Below are 25,608 nucleotides of genomic sequence, written 5' to 3'. Positions count from 1 at the left end.
GGGTACACAGACACAGCTCTGCACAAAACCAGCACTGAGCCCATTCCCACACCCCTCCAGTGACTCAGCTGTGCTGCTTCTCCTCCTCCACTCCCTGCCCAGCCTGGGCACACAGCTCTGACACTTCCCCTCACCTTTCCCTATAACCCACTAGGTGAGCCTGCATAATAATATAGAAATATAAATTACTTATATGTGATACGTTTTTTGAAGCCCACAACTTTAAAACAAGCAAACAAAAACCAGAACAGAGTGAGCCAGTAAGGTTTTTTTTTGCCTCATCACTAAATGTGAATTCAGTATTTGCAGTTTGCTCTGACCTGAGGGAACACATCCCTGTGCTTGTTACCTTCCCAGACTATTTCAGAGGAACAACTTTACTGCTTCCAGAGGATGGGAGCATTCAGAGTTCAGGAACTTCACAGACTTTAAGACTACACAGCCCACACAGGCTATCCATTTTTATAATGGGATCTTCGTCTCAAAATTCAAAGTCCTGTATTTGTAGCTAAGTCCATGCTGATCTCAGCTTCAAGTCATAAATACCACCTTCTACAAATAGTCAGACAACTGCTTAAACATCACCCAGCACCTTTTCATCTTGGCCTCCTGCTGACTTTTTGAAAATGTTGACCAAGGACAAAACAAAAAGTATGTATTTTTTAAGTACCAGAGAGCTCCCAGTACATCACAAATCATTTATCTCTGCTGGGCCCAGAAGTTTCCACAGAGCATTACTACACCATAATTAGAATAGCAGAGATCTGTTGTCTTGATTTAACAAAGTATTCTGTTCCTACTGAAAGTTAAACACTAAAAAAAAAAAAAAACATTGAAGAGCAGAAGATTTAAATCAGTTTTATGATACAATACATCCTTTTCTGCTCTTGAAGGGAACAATTGTCCATGGCAGCTTTTTTTTTTTTTTTTTCCCCCCAGAAAGTTTTATTAATATTCCAGATGGCCCAAGATTTCTGGCACATTAAGCCAAAAGACTCATTCCATATCCTGGATTAGTCAACATGTCTGGAGCTGTCTGATGAGCAAACAATACATGTTTGCCATCAGAAACCCCTGGCAGAAGGGAAGGGGGAACTTGAGGAACTTCAGTTCCCTCTTTAAAATTCAGCCCTTCCACACATATTTCCCCAAGCCAGGAGTCTGCTGAACCTGGATTTTAAGTTTAAAATCCAAGCACTGACTGGACTTGGTGAAATGCTAAGTATAACTGTATTTTCCATGTCTCAAGGTGGGCACACATTTATTTACTATATCCCATTCCCCTCTGGGTGTGTAAGAGGAGGAAAGAGGGATTGTACCTTCTCCTGTCGAGCTGGTGACTTGGCCATTGCTAGATCCACAAGAAGCATAAAGTGATCCAGAGCTGTATGGCTCGTAAGGTTTGAGAGCAGTCAATGCATTGGGAGGATCAACATCATCTGCACTGAGGAGCCCTTGTTTGGTTGGCAGAACAGAGGATGTGGCTTTGGGGCGAGGGTATTCCTGAGGTAGCAGATTTGCATATCTGTTTGCAACACGAAATCTGCTCATTTCGTATCTCCTGTAATTAGCCAGAGGAGAGTCCAGGTGCTCCACAGCTACCAGAGAGGGTTTCATCCGCTTGGAAGAGGTTTCTCCATAGTCCAGAGCTGCATTGCTCCCGGATTTACTGCAGAGATAGTCTCTCCCTCGGTGGCAAGCCCAGCCAGGTTCGTTGAGGTGAGACTCCAGAACCCCATTCATGCTGCTGTTGATCAGACCAGACTGAGTCACTGGGGCACCCAGAGCTTTGATTTTCGATTCAGATCTTTTTACTCTGTCCAGTACTGGAGAGATACTGGAACTGGAGTGCACTTCTTGCTGAGGTTGTCTGTAGTTGTTTGCCTGAGCTCCAATATTACTCTGCTGTTTATGAAACTTGAGGTTACTCGGGGCTGTACTGCTCGACTCGCTCACGGAGAAGAGAGGGGCTTTGTTCTGAGGAGGGGCACATTGCTTGGCTTTCCCTGCCTGCAGTGGTTTTTGCTGTGGGTTTGTGGAAGCCTTGTTTTTGTTGGGATGGAGAGGCAGAGGAGGCACATCCTTGCCCAGCAGGGCCGGGGGGCAGCCCGTGCGCCGGGCCTTGGCCACGGCCTTGCTCCTGTAGCCGTTCTTGTTAACGGTGTCAGGGTTGTACTTGTGCATCAGCCTCTGGTGCATCATGAGGACCTCGGGGTAAAATGTCCTGTAGGTGCAGAAGGGACAGGTGCTGGGGGCCAGCAGGCCTCTGCTTGCAACCACTGAGCATTCCTGGGAAGTCTTACTGGATAAGTCCAAGGGCTGCTCATGGCAGTCCACGACAGGTCTGCGTTTGTAGTTTTCAGTGCATTCTTGCATATTGTTCACATTTTTCCCACCAATAAAAGCACAGATATACTGGACATCATCTTCCTCTGATGCCACAGAAGCCTTTCTCTCTCTTTTAGGCTGAGCTTCCTTGGTCTCCTTCTCAGCCTTTAGTTTTTCTGGGTAAGGAGCGGGCACGCTCTCAGGTATTTGATTCAAACTGCTACAAACAGAACCTTTGTTCGATTCCCTGGAATTGTTCTTTACTTTTAAAAAGACTGTGCTGCCTATTGCATTGCTCAAGGACAGAACTTCCTTTTGCTGCTTGGCAGGTGGGCAGCTCTCAGCATCTTTGGCACCATCAAAAAGCCTCTTCAGATTTTTGGTTTCTGGAGCAGCATCAGCAGCCAGTGACAGCGCTGTCTCCTGACCCCGCAGGGAACCTTTGCTGTCACCCTTCCCATCAGCGGCGCCGTCACCGTGCCTGTCCTTGTGGTGTCTCTCTAAATGATACCTCAGGGAAGTTTTCTGGGCTGCTGCATACTCACAGAATTCACATTTGTACGGCTTTTCACCTGCAACACAGATTCATCAGTAAATAAGTCTGACATTTTAAATAAGTCTGACATTTGAAGTCTTAATCACAAACGCGACGGAATACTGCGGACTCTCAAACATTAAAATTGATTTTTCTCTCTGCCTCCACACACTCATAAGTCACAAACTCATCTAAAACATTTAAACAACAGTATCTTAATGCTTTTACCAACTACAGTGACATCTTCTGGCTGGGCTGGGATGTTTCCACTGGCTACAGATGGAGATGGGAGCTGACAATGCGTTTGGCAGAGATAAGCAAGGAGTGGAACTCTGGGTCAACCCCAACGAGTTGCAGCCCTTGATCACCCCCCAGAGGTGTCCTACTCCCAACACAAACGGGACAGCTCAGCTGGAAGAGAGCTGCTTCCCAAGAACACACAGGCAGGAGTAGGGTGGGCTTGTCTGGCTATGCAAAACAAGGAGCTGAGTTGAAAAAGAGACTCAGCTTTTCCCCAGGTAGCAGCATCTGGCAGACAACCAACTTAACACTTGAGAAATTGGCTGGTTTTTAAATTAAAACCCAAACCTAAACTTTTGCTACACTGCCTAAACTAGAAAAAATTATAGCTTTAAAATATATAATTTTAACAATACTTAATGTAATTAGCATTGTTCAAAATATTTATACTTATGTAAATAAATTTTAATTGCAACTATTTAATTTTGTTTAGGATTAGAGAAAACTTTGTTCTTAAGATCAGTAATTTTGAAGGCAGATTCCATTTTTCATAAGCAAAATCAAACATTTTACCCAGAGGATTCAGCAGATTTCCCTCCCCAGCCCACAAGGTGTAGCCCCCATTTACCTGTATGAGTTCTGAGATGAATATTGAGGTAATAATTGGAGCGAAAATACTTTCCACAGTAGCTGCATTCTCTGGAGGTTCCAAGGGTTTTAACTTTTGTTCTTTCCAAACTGTCTTCATTTTTATCTTTGGGAGAAAATACAGGCATATTATGAAGAGCAAATGCAAATTTGCAGTCTTGTTTAAAACAGTAACTGCCTTTTCTAATGACAAACATAAAATGATGAACTGCTGTCAAATTCTGCACTCTGCAGGTGACTTCTGCTCTGTTTTGCTGCACTCTGAGTAACAAAAACACAACAGTTAAAAAGGTTTCTGTGCAGAACACTGTGGTTTGTGACTGACCAAGGGGCCCAGAGAACAAACAAGATGCAAAACAAGATTTAAAGAATAAAAAAATAAGTTCTCTTTATTGACCCACAGGACCTTGATAGAGAATGGCCCATCTCAAATACACAGGTTATAAACTGTACTGTTCTATTAAAGGGGATGCTTGAATTAGTGTGAGTAGGATGATTTACACTAAAAATGTGCTCTGTGCACAACAGCCAAACACAGAGGGGTGGGGAAGGAAGGCAAATGCACCTTTTCTTTTGAATTAATTCTAACAATGGTATGATTCATGTGCTAATCAATGGAATGTCTGCAGAGACACTCCTTAGATTTGATGAGGAATATTTTCTATAAGTGCCTTAGATTTGATGAGGAATATTTTCTATAAGTGCCTGAGGAATATTTTCCTGTATTAACACGGAGTGAGGAAGCACCAGGGGGTCCCGATGGGTGTCCCGGATATTCCAGGAAGAAATGCAGGGATGATGAAGCGGTTCCACTCCAGTGCAGAGGCAGGAGGTGCCACAGGAGGGCGGCAGGGACAGTGGAATGACACAGAATTCACCCCAAACCCACCAGCAGCCACAGCAGCTGCAGCTCCCACTGAAAATCCAGACGGCTCCACTCAATACCCAAGGCAAGGCTGACTGCAAACCTCGGGAGGAAGGAGACCTTTGGCAGGACTAAGAAGTCGGATATATAATAGACTTTAAAAAGCTCTTGGAGGTTCCTGCCTGTTGGAAAGTTTCTCTCCTGGAAATGCCGCGCATGGCTCAGCCCTGGTGAGTTAAACAAACAGCTCGTGTCTCCAGAGGTGTGACTCAGCAGCTCACACCAAAATCTGCTCTGCTTTACGATAAGGCACTGAGAAACAAAATAAGCAACTTCACATTAGGTCATCATTTCATTCCTTTGTTCCTGCAGGCAAAAGAAAGGGCTGCACATTACCAGAAATGGCGAAGTCAGCCCTGTGTGGGTGCCAGGACATTCTGTACGTCGTGTCTTGCCCTGAGATTATGCAAGTGTCTGTTCTTTAAAGCCGGCTGGGAGCATGTCACACAGAGAACAGGAGATTAGCTGCAAGACTTTCTGCCAGGCCTTTTGTCCCCTGACTTGCAATCTTTTTCAATTAAGGAATCATTCAGTATCACTTGCTTTTCCAAGACACTGTGACATGCAGAATTAATCCAGGGTAATGTACAGATGGAGCCCATCCATGCTGTCAGCAATCCTTCCAGGCAGAGGAATTAAATATACACCTTCCTCACAGACAGGTCCACATTTTAACAGCCTGTGTCCTTACACAAATGTTTCAAACATGCTGGTTCTGACATTTAGGCTTTCAAATTACTGTTTGAAACAAACACTGAACTTGTAGTTAGACAGAAAAAAGTTCTAAACTATTCTTTACTTCCAAGAGCGTCAAAAAACTGCTGGTGTCGAGCACTGAACATTTTTGGCCTTACAAGATAAAGGGGGGCGGGAAAAGTGAAACTGCAAATATTTCTTTGTAAAAACATGCACTGGATGACAAGGGCTATGGAACACTCCAAAGCATCCACTAAAGTCAGAGATAAGGGGCGAGTAAACAGTGATTTTTTTCTGATTGCTAAGCTTGTTGTTATGAAATCTACTTCAGTGACTCCAGTAACTGCAAGAAGCCCCAACACAACTTCAAAGACCTCAAAATGGCAGCATCCAAACCTTCCTTACCTTCATTTTCCTCTGTTCCCTTTCCCCCACCATAGCACTTCCCATCTAGTTTTTTAACATTTCCTATCACATTCTGAAAAGATAACAGAAAAGCACCACACATTCCTTGGCTCTAATGAGTTCCTAAACAACTCTCAGTAACAGCCACTTCAAACTGAAGTGCTCCCAGTGCTACTCACCTAAATTAATTGTTTCTGGAAGCCCATCTTCAGAGCCATCCTCAGAGCCTCCTTCCATCCTCTCTGCTGCCCCGTTCTCCTCCAGGTTCACAATGATATCGGCACAGTAGGTCCTGGCAGCAGTGGAAGTCTCTCCATCACCCCGCCGGTCCCTCTTGTGCACCCTGGAGTGAAGGACCAGCTGGTGGTATGTCCTGAAGGCTTTCCCACACTCGGAGCAGTGGGTTGGCTTCTCTTTGTTCTGGGATGATTTAGAATCCATCTCCATAGAAGGCACTTCACCAGCGGGATGTTTCAGTTTGTCCTGGGTTAAGCTACCATTCCCTGCAAAACCGCTGTTTTTATTTACCTTTGACTTCCCTGTCGTTTCAGCCTGGCTACCTTTATTTGCATTCCAAATTTCACAGAGTTCTTCTTTATCTGAAGATGACTCATCGTTGTCTGTACTTCCTTCTTGTCCCGGTTCTTTAATCTGCCCGTGGCCAACTGCAATTTTACCTTTGGTAGCCAGCTGCCACGCTTGATACGTGGTGAAAGGATCCAGCTCAGCGATCCACTTGGCAAGTTTCTGCAGTTTGTCCTTTTCTGGAACTGAATTTGGTCTCAAGTTCAAGAATTGGAAAAATTCTTGGTTTTGAGATGTTTCTTCTGCATTGACTTCAGCAGTCACTTGGGGGCTTTCACCATTGGGAACTGATTCTTTGGTGTGCACTTTACTGTGCTCAATTAGAGTCTCTTTATTGTGAAATAGGAAACCACAAACCATACAAATTTTGTAAGGTGACGTTACATTTTCAGTTACGTGCTCCTGCACCACCTCATTTATTGTTATGGGGCCTTCAGAACCTTGCTGGTGCTTGTTTCTAGAGCCAGGTTTTCCAGTGTGCGTTCTCATATGATTTTTGAGGAACCACGGCTCTTTAAATCTTCGCCCACAAACATTACACCAATACGTGAAAGAATCTTTATGCTTTTTCATGTGTGCTTCAATGTCAAAAGCTTTATCAAACGTTTGCCCACAAACTTTACAGCTGAGTTCTTCGCTGTCCTGCTCGTTGCTCGGTGAAGGTGAGCTGGTTCTTACCTGACATTTATCCAGAGGGCTGAGATACTCTGCCTCCACCCTGAGCACGGCGGGCTCGCACAGCGTGGGCCTGTGCTGAGTTAGCACGTGCTTCCCCAGCTCCTCGGGGTGCTTGAAAGTCTCATCACAGAACATGCAGTCCAGGGGCATGCAGCCCTCGGCCTGCAGCAGGAACTTCTCCTGCAGGCTTTTGTAGGAGATGGTGTTTGTTCCTTTTATTGTCATGGAGGCATCGCTGGTCTCCATCTGGGCGCCCACGGCGCTGGCTATTCCCTCGGGTCCGTCCATGTATGCCAGGAGAGGCTGCGTGGGCATCTTTCCTCCCTTCTGCTCCCTCTTACATCTCTTAATGGCAGCCTGCACTTCTCTGGTGGTGCTCCCTGATCACAGTAAGGACACTTGTAGAGTTCTCCAACATGTGCTTACAAGTCTGCTCAGCTGGAAAACCTCTGCCAGGAAAATGATTTTTTAATTTATTTTTTTTTCCACCAGCAAAAAATTGGTTCTTCTTCAGCTTTATGTGCTTCCACACATCCCAGCAAATGTATCCAAAGGGTCACTTGGCAACGGGATGAGGTTTTTTTTGAATGGTTTCTTCAGGTTTTTCAAGTCTACAGATACAGTCAGTTGCACTTAGCTTTGTTGCACAAACATTTCAAATGATTGCATTGGGTAAAATACACTCAAGACCAAGTTCAGTGCCACAAAGAACTCCAGCACCTGGAAAAGAGAGAAAAGAGTTAGTCAGACTTTTCAAAAGAGAAGTATTGTCTCCCAAATAATGAAAATATTAGGGCTGAGAACCATCAAATGCTTTAGAACAAAGTGTATTTTTAAGAGCCAACAAGAGATAGGTAGAAAGCACCTGGGTCACTTTTCTACCAGCCACAGTTGAAACAGCTTGGTTTTGAACATCCCTCTGTTTCCAACTGTTATTTCTTTGCAAGACTTTGTCTGTCCCTTCTAAACCTGTTCTCACCCGTTATATAAAGCTGCTGAAACCGTATTTCAGTGCACTCCTGAATTCATAACAAACACAGCAGCCCAAGTAACCTTTCCTTGAACCTGTAAAACCACAGCAGAACTTCACTTGTTTGTCCTCCTGTTAAGCAAATTTATTTTTTTTAAGACCAGACAGCTTGGAATCAGCTTTTCTACTTCTGGTACAAAGGAAGTGTCAGCACAAATCTTTGTATTAAGAACCATTCACCCACTACTCAAAGCTTTCCCTATCACCCACAGATTTACCATGTCTGTGACAATTTTGGGCTGGTACAGTAAGAGCATCTCAAAATTTTGCATGAAGTAATGATCCTGCTTCTTGAACAGTGGTTTAGTATTTAAATTATCCAAGAGGCCAACTGTTACATTATAAAAACAAAATTCTTCTACTTTCAAAGTGGCACAACACAAAAATGATTTATTATTTATACTCACAAAGGAAGATTTAAGATTCCACAAGATTAAAAAGGGTTATTATATAGTTAATCACAACTCAAATTTAAATCTCTAAGTTTGCTGAGTTATAATGCCTGCTAGCAGCAACTCTTGGGCCACCACTTTGGGCTGATAAATTACAGTTTTGTGAAGTTCAGAACCCCAGCTGATGAAATTTCTGGTTAAAGAAAAAGTCTAGCAAACTAATACAAGACTAATATAAACTGCAGAAGAATCATTCTGAGGCATTTCCAAATAAAGTAATAACTAATGAAAAGAATTCATTCAAAATCTGACTCAAACTTTGGCAAATTATTTCCTACGAGCCAGCTGGCCAGTGACCACATGACTTAATATGCCCCAAAACACATTATGCTCTATAACTCAGAACAGAAAACAGCATGGACACACTTGGGCTTTAAAATTCACCTTGATTTCCACCTCTGCCTTGCTTTTATATGGAAAAAAAATGAAGCATTGTTTTTCATTTGACCCAAAGAGAGGACAACAATTCAACCACAACCCTGCAATAGCTCAGGCTGTCAGGTTTCCACAATAAAGATGGGATTATCAATAACTCTCAGCTATTTCTGATCAGAGCTGGTTGGACAGAAAAAGCAAGTCCTGAGCCATTAAATCTTGCAGCATTTCAGTAGAAATCAGCCCAGGCAAGAGAAGCAGCTGGGGAAGGAAACCTCAGCACACACTGGCAGGAGTCATGGATCCAACATCTCAAACACTTCATCCGCTTCCTGCAGCCTTGCCCTCAGAACACTCCTCGCTTTTCATTTGAAAAGTCAGCACCTCCTTTCCCATCATGCAGACCACAAGATCCTGGGGCCTAATGAACATGGGTAAAAATAGAAAATAAAATAGAAAATAAAACACCACCACACCAGAACGCCAGGAACAGAAGAAAATTATTGTTGCCAGCTGCTTGTCTTTCATTTTTTTTTCTCTTTCTCCAAAGTTTAAAGTCTCCTCACTGCCCAGTCCTCTAACCCAGGTTTACACAACCAGCACAATATCAAGAATTTTCTAGGGTTTTTTCTATCCAAATTTGTTTCAGCCCTGGGCCAAAGACTTATCCCAGGTTAAACACAAATGCAGGACCTTGCAGGGTAAGGTGGAATGTAAGAAGGAACAAATCACTGCTGATGGCGACAGAAGCTGGATTTTCTGCAGCCAAAGTCTCTTTCCTAACTCTGCCCTTTATCCCCATTTTCAGTTTTATCACTGCCATGATTAACACTTCCTCTCTGCAGAATGACTCAAAAATCTCCTGTAACAGGCAGGTTCAGGCTGTGGGGTGACACTTCTGCTTCTACTGCAGCCTTTGCCTTTCTCCCTTCCCCACTCAGCTCAGACCTTCGCTCACTCCCAGGTGAAGGAGACAGAACCAAAGTTTGAAGCTCAAATATTCAAAAAACTTTTTCCCTTTTGTAAAACATCAGGAAAAAAAAAATCATATCAAAGGCTGCTGGTTAGCTTGTTTTATACTTCATGTTTCAACCTGCCTTTTTGGTCTATTTCTACTGGAGTTTTAAGAGGTATTTTTTACCCAACATGCTACAGCAAAGCTCAGTGAGTATCTGCCTGAAAATAACTTAAGCTTCAAATTAAAAAAAAATAAAATATCCAGGCAAGATTAAAAAAGTGGAACAAACTTAAGAGTTGAGTGTATTTGCTTTCAGAACCATAGGGAAGTGCTCTGCAGGAAAAAGTGTAAAAATCATGCTAGAGAGAGGCCAGAGGCATTTCTGGGGCATGAAGGCAGATCCAAAGGGCAGTGCCTGGAGTCCCACAAAGTGAACTGCTGGGATTCATCAGCCACTACTTCCTTGCTCATGTCTACGAACAGAAAAAGCCAATTAAGGTTTGTTACACTCCCACTTTGTGGCACTACAACAAATACACACTAGAGCAGCAAGAATTGAGTCACTGGAGAAAGGAAACGGATGAGAAGCAGCAAAATCCATCCTCAGTGTCCTGTCCTTCGGGGCATTCTGGGGTGAGGTGAGGGACAAGAGAGCCCCTTCTAACACAGGCCACCACACCAGCCCTACCCAAACCCAGCCTAGGATAAAATCAACACTGGGACAGCCACAGCTCCAGGATTTTTTAGAATTTAAGTGACAGGCAAAAGATCACAGCTAGGGGAGGCCTCAGGTTGGTCACTGATGGGTGAAAAATCCACCTCAGTCAATCAATAACATTTTCTCTGCTAAGTCTTTGGAACCAGGGCTGACACCTCAGCTGTCTGACAAACAAAACCTGTCCTCACAACCACACAAATACAGCGTGTACAACCACCACCTGAGTCATGAGAGGACTTCAACAGGAGCTTGGGCCAATTTTGGTGGCTATCAATAGGTCTGAAGCCCAATGGAGGCTTCATCAGAGCACTGTGAACCCTCCACCAAGCTGTGCTGGCTGCTGAGCGCTCTCACTGCTGTTCAGAGAGACTCAGAGCAGTTCTAAGAAGCAGCCACAGCTCATCCTCTAGGCAGCACTGCAAACAGAGCAAGATATTCCAGTTTCAGGAATCTGCAATGCCTCTTTGCAGCTCTTGCTCTTGGATACACAGGAGAGAGCACATACAGACTGGGAAACAAACCTGCATTTCTGAAGGAAAGTGCAGATATAACTAGACAGGCATGTATTTAAACTGAGAAGAAGAGAGAATACAAGTACTGGAGTCAGGAGGTGAGGCAGAAAGCTCTGGTCTTATTCTGTATCTGGTGATTATAACTTCACTCTGATTAGATCCATGGCTTTTACAAGCAGGCAGGATTTTATGCTCTCGCTGTTCAGACAAGCCAACACATGCCAGAACTACAACCCAAATATCCCCACCAGGATTTCACCCATTAGTAACAAACGCTTCTTCCTACTGAAGATAACATGCCTTGGGTTTGAGGACCAAAAACGCTGATTAATTACATTCCTGTTATCCAGTACCCTGTAGGCAGCAGGAAAACTGTCCAGAGTTGCCTCAGTTCTGTTGCTTCCTTGGAAAAGTGGACAACCTGCAACACTCTGACTGTGGCTAAAGGTTTGTGCAGGAGCTCAACAAATAAAACACAGTACCTGCGCTGCTTCTGCCTTCTTTCACTTTCAGAAGACAAAAGGACACACCAGTATCAGAGATACTGAATAAAGGAACAGAACAAAACAGGAAATCCTTCCTTCCAACAGCTGAAAAGCGATAAACTCGCTACAGATGAACCCGAAGTTGGAAATAAAGAATGACTGATCCCCCTCACAAAGCAAGTCAAGAAATGCCATTTGTGCCTTCCCTGCCCGTCTGTAAAGCCCTCCTGTCCCTCCTGCCCAGCCCAGAGCCCACAGGTTCAGGGGCAGCTCCCAGGGGAGAGAACAGGGCAAGAGGCACCTGCACAGCTCCCCTGGACTTCTCCTGCACTGACCCATCCAGAAGTGATCAATTTGTCTCAGTTCCAGGGTGTCACCTACTGCACTTGATGCAGCTAGAAGTGTATTTCAGCTGAGAAAAAAGAATAAAACTACTGGAGAAGTTTTAGCCTCAGCATTTAGCAAACTTCAGCTCACAAGTGAGTCATCCCTGGCTGAGTATTTCAGCAGGTTCCCAGCGATACCCATTATATTTATAAACACCACAAAACACCCATAAAGATTCCACTGGACAGATGAGAACACCTTGTTTTCATTGCACTTGCCACACAACCTAAGAACCACACCAAAACCCTGCTGCATATAAATGGATTATTAAAACAGAAAAGTTTAATTAAGTGCCTGTAGAGAAATTTAATTTATTTTTATTAAATTACACAACCCAAGACAACACATTACAGTCTTGAAGATTTCTTTGGGAAATGACCTATCAAGAGTAATTTTATTGCATTTCTACTTCCTGCATTTCAAAATTTCCATGAATATGTAATAAAAACTCTAGACACACCTTTCAGAGAATAGCAAAGTCTAGCCATTGAATTTCCCATTTTAAACACATTACAGAGGCACTGGGAATAAAAGCTGCATGGCAAATCTCAGGATAAACAACTATTCTTTGCTAATTCTGTGCTGCAAAACTATTGTTAAACTGTTAAAAGCAACATGGAACAATTACAGAAGTTAAAGTAGTTGCTGCAACACTTTCTGAAAAAGAGAAGTGAGAAAACTTGAAGAGTTACAGCCAAATCCAGGACGCTAGAGTTACTTTTCTCCTCTGGCAGATAAAAACTCAGACACAACTACCTCAACAAACTCAGATTCTCAAATTCAAGGCCAGCAGCAAAATTATCACTGCTTAGCTGACCAGCTTCTTCCAGCTGCTGCAAATCAACCACCTTAATTTTTAATGGATCTACTGGACTTGAGAAACTTATATGCAACTCTCATTTCCACTTAAAAAAAACCCTACAGCTCTGCTCATGTTTCAAGAAGTTTCAGGATATTAAGAGTCATTTTACATGAACTGTTCTTTCCTTTTGGTGTGTTTATGCCCCAGAACAGATTGCTGGTAAATAGATTTTACACTGCTGATTGCTTATTGGAAATTATAAGTTTAGCACCTTTTTTTGCTTCCAATTTCAAAGATTTACTGTAGTTGTTCCAGTCCTACCTAATGGATAAAACAAACCAGTTAACATCACTTTTAACAACACCTCACTGGGAGCACAAATAAAAGTTACCTTATGTATGTTATCTATTTTATCTGAGCACAGCTGTATTCAGGAGTAACACTGATCAAGGCAGAGCAGCTCATGCATAAATAAATGCAACTTTAAATCCTCAAATAAAACCTGAGCTGAGGCTGAACTTGAACTTATTTAGAACATTTTTTAATATTAATATACATCACTGCATAAAGCTAAGGCAGCTGCACCACACCTACGAAGTTAAGCACAAATAGCACTCTAAAATAGCTCCTCTCAATATTTAGGGGCTCCAGATTTTGGGATACCCTCCAGTGTCCTGGCTGAGTGTGGTGTCTGCACAAGCCATCAGTGACCCCAGCTCTGTGCTGGGAGCAGTTCTGGTGTACCCTGGCACTCCTCTGCTCCCACACTTAGTCAGAAAGCAAAGCCAAGTGTCATCGTGAGGTCCTCACTCACCAACTGTCCCAAAAGGTGAGTCAGATTTCCAAATTCCACGGCGTGAAATTTCGGGTTTGTCTCTGCAGGTAGCAGGGCTTGATGGCAACCGCGGCGCTTCCTCTCTGCGCTTAAGCAGAAACGCGCGCGTGTCACACTGCGGGCCACGAGGGGGTTTCCTCCCCGAGGCAGAAATGCCTCTGCTACCCCAATCTGAGGGAGGGATAGTCCCCAATTTTAGGGAAGATGATGCACTATTTGCTCCATAGACCATGACCTTATTTCTCAAAGAATACAAGTGTCCATCGCCCACGACTCAAGTGACAACGCTGGAAAGTTATAAAGGTCAGCCCAGATAAAACCTGATTTTGCAGACCAGCACAGACGCCAAGAATTATTCCTCATTACTGGGCATTCTGCTGCTTTCTAGGGAGGGAAAGAGCTACTCCCATCTTTAACAGTAGATCATTTCACACAGCTTCTCAGAGTGCTCTGTCAGTGGAGGAGCACGTGAGCGATCCCAGTGCTGCTTCTCGTCCACACCGAGCCTTTTATACCAACTGTGCAAGCACAAAACTGTTTTTAATACTTTGTTAACAGTTCAGCCTGATAAAGAACTAACACGAGCACTTGTAAAGGAAATGGAGATTCAGGGGGAGGAAGGGGAGGAAGAGAGTTGTTTGTTTCAGTTGCAGGAAAGATCAAAACGAAGATGTTCAGGTTGAAAAGAGAACATAAAAGATGACCCTAAACTGGAATTTCCACTCCCTCCCATCTGCAAATTTAAGTCCCCCTCGTTAGTCTTCATCCTTCAGGCTTGAAGATTTCAAAGTCATCCTAAACTTAAACTCTTAGGAGGGTTTTCATGGCTTATCCTTTTTATCCTCTCTAAGAGAGACGCTCAGTTACAGTCCCTTCTAACAACAACACCACAGAGATTTCCAACACAAAGATCCTAAAACAATTCACAAAAACAGAGTGAGACATACACAGACTTCGAGACTGTTATTATCCAAGCATTTCTGCACACACACTTCAGAAAGATTTTGTGTTGAAAGCCCTTTTGTAGTCAGATAAAACAGACACACATGCGAGTCATTTTCCCCCTGAAGTCTCACAAACAGGATTTTAATCACCAGTGGAAAATAACTCATAGTTAATAATGAACAATATTAGGAAAACTCCCTCCCCCCCATCTCAGACATCTATACTAATAAAAACAAAGGATATCCTCTTTCTCTAAAAAACCTTTTCCTGTGGAGTCCCTTTTTCTTGAAGACTATATGTCTACCAGGGTTTTGGCAGAGGATGGATGAGCTGAGTGTGTCTCCTCAGAGAACTGAATGCCTCTTCTATCAAAAGATGTAATTAGGCCTTTTAAAGCAGGGAACGTATAAGCTTGCAGCATTTTGCACATGGTTTTCCTCCACTGAGCAAGAGCAAATATAAAAGAGACTAATTCTTGGCATTAAAGGAGGAAGCACTACAAGTATGTATTGACTTTTAAAGTTCAGAAGGACTGCCCAAACTGCCAGATTTTTTTTTCCTTTTTTTCCCTGTGATAGGAGAGAATTTCGCAGGAACTACAAAACCAAAGTGTACTTTAGACAATAGAAGTGGACAACACCTGTTGTAGAAAAGCTGAAAGACACTGGAATAATCCTATTTTAAATAAGTCTGGGACACATTTCACCACTGCTGTAGGATGATGCAACTTCATTAAATCAAGAAGTTACATGCACTTAAACTGGCAATGACCCCTTACCTTACAAAACAGTTTATTGTTCTCTCCACAGCAGGTAAAGGCTCTCGGTGGAATGAGTGATACATTTTTATTGTTGAGTCAGTCTCACCTTACACAGACTGCCTTGTATGTTTAGTCTTGGTATTCATTTAAAAGAAGGTATTTTCAGAGACCTTAAAAGCAAATTTGACTTTTTTACTTCTTGGCAGAGGGATGCAAGGTCTCTCCAACAGCCACAACTACAAAGAAGTGGTAAATTCAGTTTACCAAATTAGACTTAATTCCTTATTACTCAAGAGTCAGGAGTTCCTCTGCAGCAATTACAGGCAAGCTGCATCCCTTTGGGCACCATAGGTGAATTAACAGGAAAAGAGATTATTTTACTGCTCCTGCATTTGAGAGAAGTGGTCACTTCCAAGGAGTTCCCTTTGTTAAGGCCACCAATGTGCCCTAGTGCTCTCACCTGGCTTCAAGTCTGAATCCAGCTCTTACCCAGCACAGCTCGAACTGCTGCCCCTTGGAAAGAACAGAGCAATATCTGATCCCTGTCCTCTGCAGGGCACTTGGAAGTTGTCACTCTCAAATACAACCACAATTAGGTGCTTGCAAAAGCCAGTCCTGAAAGATGGAAGAAGATAACAGCATCCAGGGAAAAGACATTTACTTGTAGGTCAGTCATCCCCTGGAGCAGCATCTGAGGATACTAAAATAGAAAAGTGATACAAACAGACACATCCAAAAGCTGCCTCCTTTCTCCCATGCAGGTGGGAGATCTTCCAGAGACTGATGGAGACTTTTTAATTCCCCACCTTACACTGCCCCTCCCCGTGGGCTGCAGGGACGTGGGTGATGATGCATCCCACAGCCTGGGCTGCACAGGCCCAAGCTGGCCTGTAAAGCAGAGGCAGCATCAGACCCCAATATCAGACCCTAATTTTACCAGCATTAGAACAAAAAAATAAGTTACAAACAAACAGGAAAAGTGAACAGAAATTGAGACTTCTCTGGGCCACCTTTACATTCATTTTCCTTAGACTGTACCAACCATCAGGCTTTGGTACAAATCTAAGCAGATCTAATTTGTTTCTTCCTGAGTACCAAAAATGAGGCTGAGAGAACCCCCAGGATTTCACCCATTCACTTCTCTACTATCACAATAAAGTGCAAGCACAACACAAAAGGCCTCAGTTTCCCTGATGCAGCTCAATCAAAGGCAAACTGCAGTCCCTTTATTACAGTGAGAAATGCAAGTGTACCTATTGCGCATAAACAAACTCAGACTTTGATACTTTTAGTTACATAAAATCTGCAGCACATAGAAAAGCACCATCCAGTCAATTATTCACTTCTGCTTGGATGGTTTTCTGCTCCAATCTTGAAGTCACCCTGATCTACATAGATTTCCCTGCATATTCTACCCACATTTCCTCTTGTACTTTCTTTTGAAATCCTCAAGGCAGCCTGATAAGCAATTCCATCTCATTGTGTTTCCAAACACGTATGTCACCTATATTTTTAATTTCAAACTCATTTCTCCCAGCATGTACACTCTCCTACTTTGAAACTGCAAAGTCTGCTCTTATCACTGCGCTTAAAAAAAATGAGGAAGAATCGAGAGTTCTAGATTTATGATAAGCTATAAAATATGCTCTGACCAAAGTCATATGATTATAACAGTAGAAGTTCTAATATATTTTTCCCATTGACATACACCCACGTTTGGCACAAACAAGCTTCATCAGCAACAAAAGGAGATTATTTAGCAATTTCACTGAAGGAAAAAAAAAGTTGATTTCTAAAACCAAATTATTTCAAGAGAACAACTTTCTGTTTGGAAGCACATAAAAACCTAGGTAAGTTTAGACTGAAAAAGACTTTTTAAATCTTAAAATACAACATGTGTTGAGAGTCTTACATGGCTTGGTCATATCCTTTTCCTTACTTTTGTATTCAGTTGCAAATCTCTTGTGGAATGAGTCACATCTCTCTCAAAGCACGCATACAGTAGTCAGCAGAATCCCCTCAGCGCATTCATGCGCCAGGAAGAAAAACTTTTTTGTTCCTAAAGTCACCTTAAGAAAGGCTGAGGGGTCATCAGAAATGCCCCAAAGTGGGTTAAAAGTTAAAAGCAATTTGCAAATAACGCAGATATGAGATGTGGGAAGGCTCTGAGGGGGGCTGGAAATGCAGAGTGTCCCCAGTGAGAGCTGAGCTGGCACATGGCAGCCCTGCTGCAACCCAAAGGCTCCCTCCTGCTATATTTAAAGACAATACCTCAACAGTTAAGTATTACAACATTTGAAGTGAGATAAATAAGCATAAGACACAGGCAAATATCCTTGGTTATTTAATCATCCTGAAAGCAGCGTGGAAGTGTGAGGCTGAGTTCAAAGGTCAAACTCTTCTTTCAGCTTCTTGCAAAGAAAAGAAAGCTCAGCCCATTTTACCTTGGGGAAAGGGGGGCTGCTCTTTCCATATGCCAGCATTTCATAACACAGGAAAGAGGGAGTGTATTTACATATACACTGGATGGAATCTTTTCCTAGGACAATGCATTCCAAATCAAGATTCAGGTTAGAAAGAGCTGGGACAACAAAAAGTCCCAAAGAACAAAGGGAAGTTAAAATTTACTTAACGTTTCCCCAGAGCTTCTTAATTGCAAACGCTCAGATATTTTTTTTGTAACTAAAAGTTTACTGTAATCGCTGTTTTGAAAGTCTAAGTGAAAGCCACAGTTCCCTTTTAAAATAATTTCCCCCTGATCACAGCAATAACTTAGCACTTTGTATAAAATATGGTATTAATCAATCAGCATAGTTCTAAATGAAAACACAGTGGGGCAAGAGGAGATATTTCTGAAGGTTAGAAATAAGTGCTCAAAAAGGAATTTTTGGAGTGTGATCTAATGAAAGGAGAAACCAGAATCAAGTAGCCTTTTGTGTAAGACAGTCTGATAAAAAGGTGCTAAAGTTTATTATCTTCCTCTCCTTCTAGCCCCTACCCTAAATCTTGCTCTCCCCACCCCTCCACCAAAACAAAGCAACACCAAAAAACATTATTCACTTAAAGAGGAAAAGAAAGAAATCCTCTAATGCAAAGCCTGGAAGCCATTCTCTAAAGACTACTTAATATGAAACTTTGTTTACAAGATACCAATATAGCCTCCTTACCACACTCAAAACCAGAAAACATCCACTTATTTAAAGAAATGCTTTTTCTATTTTGATCAACAAGGACGTCGGTATTCATTTCAATTTTAAATTCGGCCCCAACAGTGCCATAAGAATGTTTTAAACTCATCTATGATATGCACTGTTTGAGAATGTTTAAACAAAGGAAGTAGGAAAAGCCTTAAAATACACAGCAAAACTTAATGGCTTCAATTTTCAAATATATCCTGATTGCAGCATGGCAAAATTATTCTCTTATGCTCACAGTCAGCGTTCAGAAAGAATAAGGGCAGTCAGTAGAGTAATTTGTCCCACTGGAAATTCTGTATAAAACATCTACCTAAAATAAACAAGGCTTCGCAGCAAGAATCGTCAGCTGCCATTAAGGACACACCTTAAAGTTCTTACCACACAGTAACTAAACAAGTACAAACTAGTGGCGACTGTTTGCTAGTTTTGTCTTAAAAGTTAATGAGATCAATTCATTGCTCAGTATCAGATCCTCAGATCATTTTCTGCGAAATGCAGCAGACAAACAACCCCCAAAACACGAACATCCAGGCTTTGAGTGGCTGATGTGTTATCAGCAAGCCTGAGCTTCTTGCAAAGGCGAAAAGAAATATTCACATTTAAACCTGACACCACGTAATAGTAAAAGGTAAAACGCTGAACTGCTCAGAATCTGGAGCTCTGGTACTGGAAGGCAGCTGTTGTTCCCCTGCCTTTTCTTTTGTTGTGCTTAATCTCATGTCAAGTCATTCAACCAGCTCCAAAGCGATGAAGACATAATTGAACAACCTTAACTAAAAACTGATCTACTGTTCCTCAACTGCCATATATGCTGTTTAAAGATTAAAAAAGGCTAACTTATGAAAAAGAATCCACAGAATTTCAATCAGCAACTCTGCTGCATGCAGAAGAGTTGCTTGGCTGAAGGCCAAGCCAATCAATAATCACTGTAATAACCACGATTCTAAAGTTATTTGTTTTTCATATTCACCACCCTGAAAAACTTAAAAGGCAAAACTTGAAAACTCAGATGTTGATTTCAGGAAAGAGCTGTGAGATCGGAAATCCAAGTATTTTGTTCAGCATGACGAGATTGCTCATTAAAAAAAACACATTGCAGAAAGATCAGTGATCACAAAGCCACATTCCTGCTACAGATCTTAAAATATTGACTCAGTTACAGAACTAGTAAAGGGGAAGAAAAAAAACCCTCCTCCACCCTCTCCCTCTTCCCTCCCCCTCTGCCCAAGAATGCAGTTTATCCTACTTATTTGCAACTGTCCTTTTCTATTATCCAAGGAAAGGCTGAAACCTCAGTGTGGACATCCCAAATTAAAGTCTTAGTCGTATTCCCAAACCTCCAGTTAATAAGAGCTCCTAAGAGCAATAAAACATGGCGTTAAAGCATTTGCAAGCCATTGTCATAGCCCTGTGCTCTGCTACCTTTGCAGCCACAGAACCAGCCCCCACCAAGCATGGAAGCGTTGGTCAGCAAGTCAATGCCTGCTATTCAACTTGTAGTTAGGCGTTTTATTCCTGTGTCTTCCAGATCATATCACTCCTGCATTTCACGGCCTAATAAAATGTGAAGAATGATATGCTCCCTTCTCTCCCCCCTCCCTGCATCTGAAACTGCGTTATTTCCCTCTCTTCTTTTTTCACACATTCTTACAAAAACTTCCCTTTTCACATACTTCTATAAGAAAATATTTCACTGCAGCTATACTTCAGTTCCTATTTCTATTTTCGATTTTCACTAGATTGTTCTGCTCCTGCCTCCCCCTCAAACCCACTGGTAGAAACCGATGTAGTTTTAAAGCTTTCAAGGTCATTTCAAAAATGAAAAAAAAAAATGTTGCCTTAAAAAAAGAAAACAACCTTTAAACACACAACCCCCCTAAACTCAACCCTTTTCACATTCAAACGCCTTTCATCAGCAGATCAATAACCCAACAGAAAGATTTTTGTTCCCCACCACTTCAAAACTATTACACTTCAATTCAAATACTTACTGGGAGTCACACAGCACATTTTATGGGATGGCTCATTAGAGAACATACAGACCTTACTTTGGGTGCAGGTTTTCTGTGTGGGAGACAAACGAACAAAAAAAGCCTCACACCCCAAAACAGAAAGTCCAGGGGGCATTACGGAACAGGAATGAAATCCAATCTCTGGATATTCTAGAATTTTATTGTCCTCGCCTGGCAACCTCTTTTGTTGCTTACGAAGTCAGTTGAGGCTTATTTATTTATTTTCTAAACTTCCTATTCCCCTTTAAAAAAAAAAAAAAAAAAAAAAAAAAAAGCAACACGATGCTAAAGAAATGATCGGGAAGGCTTTGCTCTTTGAAAGACAAAGGTAAATGAAACAAAAAACTGGCAAAACGGATCAATAAACTTTTCATTAACAAACCCCCCCCCCTCCGCCCCATGAGCCACTTACTACAAATCCTTCTTCCAGGAACATCTTTGACTCACAAAGAAATAGTCTCTTGTCGCGGCACACCCCCACCCCGGCCGAGAGCGGCCCCCGGGCCCGGCCCGGCGCCTCGGGGGGGCCCAGCGACCCCCCAGGTGTTGGATGGCAGCGCGGCCCGTGCGGGGGCGGCAGGGGAGGGGGCGGCGCGGCGGCAGCGCGGGGCCAGCGCCAACTTTGGGGTGGGAGGGAGCTGGGGAAGGGCTCCGGGCTCCGGCCGCCGCTCCGCCCGCCCCGCGCTGGGGAGGGGGCGGCGGGAGGGGCCGCTACCTGCGGCCGCGGGCGGGGCCGGCGCGGCCACACACACCTGGACCTTCCTCCGCCCCCCCGGCCCCGCGCTGCCCTTCCTCCTCCTCCTGTCCCCCACGGCGGCCGGGACAGCGCGGGGACAAGGTGGGGGGGGGAGGCTCTAAGCCCCGCTTCAAACCGGGGTGGGGGGAGGGCTGCGCCCCGAACCCTGCAGACATCCCGGCGGCAGCGGCCTCCCCGCGCTCACTCGCACAACCGGCCCCTCACGGCAGAGGCCGCCCGAGGGACGGGGCTGCGCCTGCCGCAGGTGCCCCCGGGGGGGCGGGGGAAGGTGAGGAGGAGGAGGAGGGGGCCCGGAGCCCCCGGCAGGTGCCCCCCAGCCCTGCCTCACCTGAGCCGAGGCGCCGCGGGGGAGCGGCCGCGCCGCGCTCGGGGCACTGTTTGTAAACGGCTCCGCGGCAGCTGTTGCTCGGGCAGCCCCGGGCCACGCCCCCGGCCCGGCCACGCCCACAGCGCGGCGGGGCCTTCATTGGCCACGCGCCCGGCGCGTTTCAATCAGCGATGGCCACGCCCCCGAGGCCACGCCCAGCGCTGGCCACGCCCCGTCCCCTCAGACAGGACAAGGAGTGATGGACGCGAACCAAAACACAGCAGCTTGCACCCAAACACGAGGAGAAACTTCTGCCCGTGGAGCCTGGGACTGCCCCGGGGAGCGCGGGGGGTTCCCCTGGGTGGAGACACCCCAAACCCACATGGATGAGTTCCTGTGTCACCTGCCCCAGCTGGGCTGGGTGATCTCCAGGGGTTCCTTCCAGCACCAGTTATTCTGTGATGCTCCGAGTGCTGCTCCCCCTGCGCCATCCTGGGCCAGGCTCTGCCCTTCGTGATGCAGGATTTCGGCGATGGGCATCGCCTGAATGACAAACTGAGGACAAATGTATCCATGGCCAACACACGGAATAAGCTGATCTCCGGCATCCTTGGGGGGTCACTGAGGCCTTTTTGTGGTGGGGCTGGAGCCCCGGTGATCCCCAGCGCTCAGTGATGGGCCTGGCACACATCAGGGCTGCCCAAGGAGGAGGGGGACAGAATACACACATTTACTGTGGAAATTGCCCCAAACAGGCCAAGGGTGCATCTATTTTTCATTTTTTTCGAACACCCAGCTCCTCTCTCTGCTCCAGAGGGATGGACACTACAGAGGAATTCAGTCCATCAGGCAAAGACTTCAAATACATTTCTGAGTGTCCCACTTGGCACTGAGGAGGTTTTTAGGAGTTAAATGCAATCTGTAATGCTGTTAGCAAAGTGCTTAATCTCTGCTAGACTCTGAGGTTAGCACCTCCCTCAAGTAAATGGGATAAGAAGGAGGTGAGTTTCCATGTGGACTCTGCTTTTTCCCCCAAAGACACACCGAGACCTGCTAAAGTCAGTTTAGTTTACATCACTACGTTTACATCGCAGCCAGGGGCTTGTTTCCTTCAATATAAAAATCATCCTGCCTGAATAGAGGACATTTCTAAAATAATTGCAGCTAAAATCACGTTTGGGGTTTTTTCTAATGTGTTTTTGAAAGTTCTTCTCAAAATGAGCAACCGTGCCCAGGCTGAAATTTAGGTCGCTTATGTGGCAAATAAAGATTAATCAAAACCATTACAGAATGTGTAATATACACAAGGTAATATACTTACCAGGTAATTCTGGAAGGTGAAATATCTTTATTGGCAAATTTGAATATTGCCTCACGCTGACTTGAAGCAGATTTATTTTCATGAAGTGGTCAAACCTGATAAGGCCAAAATTTTAAAATACAGATGTTTAAGTCCTGGCCCTTCAAGTGGTCATGTGGGTTAATGGGGAAGCCTCATTAATTTCCTAAAGGTTAAAAATCTCCGTGTCCATCAGCTGTGTGAACCATGAGGAAAAGGGATTTACCTTGTGCTTCACAGATTTCCAGGTGTTAAATCCTGGCCTTCCCACCGCCCTGGATGGAGTTTTGAATTGACACAAGAGAGTTTATTGCACAATCCCTGCTAGTTTAATGTGATTTTGTTGTAGTAGCATGTATTGGAGCCGCGTGTTTAGGAGCCAGGTGTTTATCTGTGCATGCAAAATATTCCTTTGTCTTGCAAGAGCTCTGCATTTCTTTGGAACTCCCTGCACACCACCTTGCACTATGTGACCAAACCTGATCCCACAAACACTCCTCAGTTGGAAGCACAGGAGCAGTTTAAGTATTGATTATCTCCAAATGGCAGCGAGGCCAGGAGAACAAAGCAGAATTTTGCTGGAAGTGGGTGTGGGAGTGACCAGCTTTTGCGACAACAAATGACTATTAGCAGTCTGTTAAAAGATGTGATTTTTTTTTTTTGTTACTCTCTGATGTTAGCGTTTTGAAGGACCTTGTATTGATTGAAGAGTTAAAAACAAATTCAAGGCACACAAACCAACAAAAATTGAAAATTTGTATTTTTGCCTTTAACTCGGTGTTCATAAAGACTTCCTGAGTCAGGTGTTGTGGTATTTCTTGTTCTCATAACACACTAAAACCCATTATTTGCCCCCTCCCCCTTTCATTTTTTAAAAATTTTACTTTTCCATGTGAAATCCACTGACCTCCTTGATCACAGGGGCTGTTCTCTCGAGCCAGGGCTCTGGATAACTGTAAACGTGACTGAGCAGAGAACACAGGAGCCGCATGGTTTTTATCCACTGAGATATGGGACCTCTGTGGAAAACATAAAAAAAAATTTAAAAAAAATAAACTGCTTCAGGAAAAAAGGAGAGACTCAGAATCTCTTAAAACTTTTCTTCTTTTGCTGGAAATGTATCATATAATATCACATTACAGGAGTGAAATGAAAACATCCAATTTATTTTTACAGATTAGCCACAGTGACCTCTGTGATTTATGCTCATGGCGCTGGAAATGTTTGATATGAGGCAAGGGCCAACTTGAAAAAATAAATCCTAGATTTTCTTCTCCCTCTGTTTTGCCCCATGTTGAGGAGATTTTCTGCCTTTCTGGAGAAAAATATCAGTCGATATTTTATGTATGAGGCAAAAACGTCTACACCAAACGCCGTGACAGACCTGTGTTTACCGCTCTGCACTATATATTACTCCACAATCTTGCAATATTAAACCTAGCCCCAAACTAGACTTTGGAACCAGGCAGCACGCCCAAAATTGTGATAATCTCCTCCAGAACAACAGAAAGAAATAAAATAACACTGCTGAAAAAAGTTTCCTTGCGGTCCCCAAACTCCTAATAAATGTCTGACTTCTTTTAAATTACATTATCTACAATCACATTATGCAAAAATCCAGGCTGGAAGTTTTGTGATGGGGCTCAAGTCCTGCTCTTCTCAGAGCACACAGAGGGAAACCCTCGCTGTCAGGGAGAATGGAAACAGAGCAGCAGGAAGCCTTCACCTAAATTTAAATTTATTTTTTTTTTGAGTTGTTTGTCTCAAACAACTGACCTGAGCAGCAAAACGCCTGGGCTGTCCCTGGCAGCAGGAAATCAGCCAACTTTCATTCTTCTGCACACACACACTCTCATTTTAGATTCATATTCAGGCAGCTATTAAATCTGGCCTGCCGTGTGGTTAAGGCACAAATGGGATTTAGGGGAGCTGTGCTCAGCCCCAGCTCTGCCACACGATTCCTCTGTCATCTCAGGCAAGTCTTCTCCAAGGGCTCCTCAAATTTGGCTATTTGGGTTTGTTTTTTTTAAGCCCCTACTCTAGCAGTCATTACATGAAATTCTCTGTTTGCTGGCATGAATAGATAAATAAAGCAAATACACAGCGTTTAGGCTTTTAAGGAGATAAGCTTGAAAGCAGGATCAGAGTGTGACCTAATGGCTGGAGAAGTCCTTTTCAGAACTGTTTGGGCTGTTGGGCCACGAGCCGGAATATAAAACCCTACACCCTCCATTTCTGCACACCACCACCTATTTGCAAAATCAGGATCGTGTTGCTCCTTCGCTTACAAAATAAATTGTTTGTGCAACTCTCGGGCGAGAGCGAGGCCAGAAAATGGAATCGCTTATGAGCAGCTTTATCGGTGTTTTGTGGCTCGGTTCGCTGTTGCGTTTCTTTGCAGAAATCGCCTCTTTCAGCGCGATTTGAGAGCAGATCCCGCTCCGGGATCGCGCTGTCGGGTGTTTACAGGAAACGCCCGTGCAGGGGCCGCGCCGCAGCCTCGCCTCGCATTTGGCTGCCACGGGGCTCCTCGGCTGAGCCGCGAGGTGACACAAAGTGACTCCAGCGCCATCGCATCCTGCGCGGGGCGATGCTCGCCGGGGCTTGGATTCCCCCAGGAACGCTCCCATCCCTGTCCCAGGGCCCCCCCGGCATCCCCAGCCTCCCTCGGCATCCCCAGCTCTGCCCCCCGGCATC

General features: G+C 44.0%; 1 protein-coding gene across 4 annotated transcripts in view; it reads right to left on the bottom strand.

The window, feature by feature from the left end:
- Nucleotides 1-21,684, bottom strand: part of ZNF217 (zinc finger protein 217) — a 27,338-nt gene extending 5,654 nt beyond the window's left edge. The window contains exons 1-4 of one of the 4 annotated variants that reach the window (XM_015647318.2): nucleotides 21,594-21,684; nucleotides 5,957-7,760; nucleotides 3,732-3,857; nucleotides 1,320-2,900 (exon numbers count right to left, since the gene is read on the bottom strand). In XM_015647318.2, coding sequence (XP_015502804.1) covers nucleotides 1,320-2,900; nucleotides 3,732-3,857; nucleotides 5,957-7,355 — 3,106 coding nt within the window. In that variant the 5' untranslated portion in view covers nucleotides 7,356-7,760; nucleotides 21,594-21,684. Of the gene's footprint in view, nucleotides 1-1,319; nucleotides 2,901-3,731; nucleotides 3,858-5,956; nucleotides 7,761-13,573; nucleotides 13,670-20,539; nucleotides 20,717-20,920; nucleotides 21,082-21,593 lie in introns of those variants that run through there. The other 3 variants (XM_015647316.3, XM_015647320.3, XM_015647319.3) reach the window with 3 other exon arrangements.
- Between the last annotated feature and the right edge of the window lie 3,924 nt (nucleotides 21,685-25,608).

Source organism: Parus major, chromosome 20 (assembly GCF_001522545.3).
Source record: "Parus major isolate Abel chromosome 20, Parus_major1.1, whole genome shotgun sequence".
Taxonomy (NCBI): domain Eukaryota; kingdom Metazoa; phylum Chordata; class Aves; order Passeriformes; family Paridae; genus Parus; species Parus major.
This window is presented reverse-complemented; position numbering and strand designations above follow the sequence as displayed.